This window comes from Malurus melanocephalus, unplaced genomic scaffold, assembly GCF_030028575.1.
Source record: "Malurus melanocephalus ecotype Western Australia unplaced genomic scaffold, MMel_1.1 scaffold_239, whole genome shotgun sequence".
NCBI classification, from domain to species: Eukaryota; Metazoa; Chordata; class Aves; order Passeriformes; family Maluridae; genus Malurus; species Malurus melanocephalus.
The window spans coordinates 870314-871807 of NW_026623471.1; the positions used below are offsets into that span (position 1 = coordinate 870314).

General features: G+C 71.8%; 1 protein-coding gene across 1 annotated transcript in view; it reads left to right on the top strand.

Moving 5' to 3' along the window:
- Positions 1-246: 246 nt before the first annotated feature.
- Positions 247-1494, top strand: part of NHS (NHS actin remodeling regulator) — a 245270-nt gene continuing 244022 nt past the window's right edge. The window contains exon 1 of the mRNA XM_057375101.1: positions 247-889. Coding sequence (XP_057231084.1) covers positions 490-889 — 400 coding nt within the window. The 5' untranslated portion in view covers positions 247-489. The remainder of the gene's footprint in view (positions 890-1494) is intronic.

Sequence of the window (1494 nt, forward strand, 5' to 3'; positions counted from 1 at the left end):
CGCACCGGGAGCGCCGCGCCGTGCCCGCCCCGCAGCGCCTCCCCGCGGCGGCGGGAGCTCGGCACCGCCCCGGTCCCCCCCCGCCCCCGCCCCGCCGCTCTCCCGGGCGGGAGGCTCGGCGGCTCGCTCCTCCTCGCGGCCGCGGGATTCCTCTCTCCGGGTTTTCGGGCCGCCCCTTCACACCCGCCGCCGGAGCGGGACGGCGTGAGGGCGAGCGAGCGGGGCGGCGCGGATGCGCCCCGGCTCCCGCGGCGGCAGCGGCAGCGGCGGATGCTCGGCGGTGCGGCGGCCGCTCCGCAGCACAGGAGCCCCGCGCAGGGAGGGAGCGAGGCGATGAGCCGCCCGCCGGCGGCCGCCCGCGAGTGACGGCGGCGGGCAAGGAGCGGCGGCGGCCAGGAGGAGGAAAAGGACGAGAAGGAGGAGGAGGAGGGCAGCGATCCCCGCCAGTGCCCGCGGGAGCCCGGGAGAGCTCCGGCCGAGGGCTCGGCCATGCCGTTCGCCAAGCGGACCGTGGAGCCGCAGCGGCTGTGCCGGCGGCAGCCCGCCGCCTCCGTGCTGGAGGAGAGCTGGGGCGCGGAGCCGCCGCCGCCGCCGCGGGACCCGCCGCCGGAGGAGCCGGGAACGGCGAGCGAGGGCGCCGAGGCGGCCGGCGGCGGGGAGAAGGAGGCGGCGGCGGTGCTGATGGTGCTGGACCTCTGCTCGGTCAGCAACGTAGCCCTGTCGCGGATCCTCCGACAGCTCTCCGACGTGGCCCGGCACGCCTGCACCCTTTTCCAGGAGGTCGAGGCTGACATCCAGGGCACCCACCGCCGCGTACGGGCGCTGCACGGCCGCATCGCCGGCCTCCAGGGAGCCGTGCGCGGCCTCGACCCCAAGCAGGAGGCAGTGCGTAAGTACCGCGGAATGCGGGATGGATGGGGAGCGCCGCGGGATGGATGGGGCGCACCGCGGGATGGATGGGGCGCACCGCAGCCCGGGCGCCCGGCGGGGAAAGCCATCCCCTGGCAACCTGCCGTGCAAAGTTTGGGGCCAGAGTCGGTGGGAAGGGAGCCCCGGCGGGGCAGCAGAGGGAAGAGAACGGGCGGGCGCGGGTCGGGTCGGGTCTGTGGGCGCCGCTGGGCGCCGCGGCGATGCCGGCGGGAGGGATGATGTCAGTGGTTTGTGCCTTACGTAAGGAGCTGGCTGACGGGGCTCTCGGGACGCATCTTCTGCAGCCAAGGGTTTGGCTGGGGAGGGGGACGAGGTCTGTCAGCCAGGCGCCGGGGCTGATGGAGATGATCCGCCGCATTCTTTGGGCATCTTTGGGTTTTCGCCCTTTGCCGGCCTGTCCCCCTTCCCCGACAGATACCTTCCCCTTAGAAGTGTCTCTGAATTTTCGATCGAAATGTTAAGCTCTTAAGTAGAAATAATAAAACTGCTTCGTCGTTACCTAACTTTCGGGGCCATAAAATAAGGAAGTTTGGCTAATGACTTCTTTCTGTTTAAAGAGTGTCC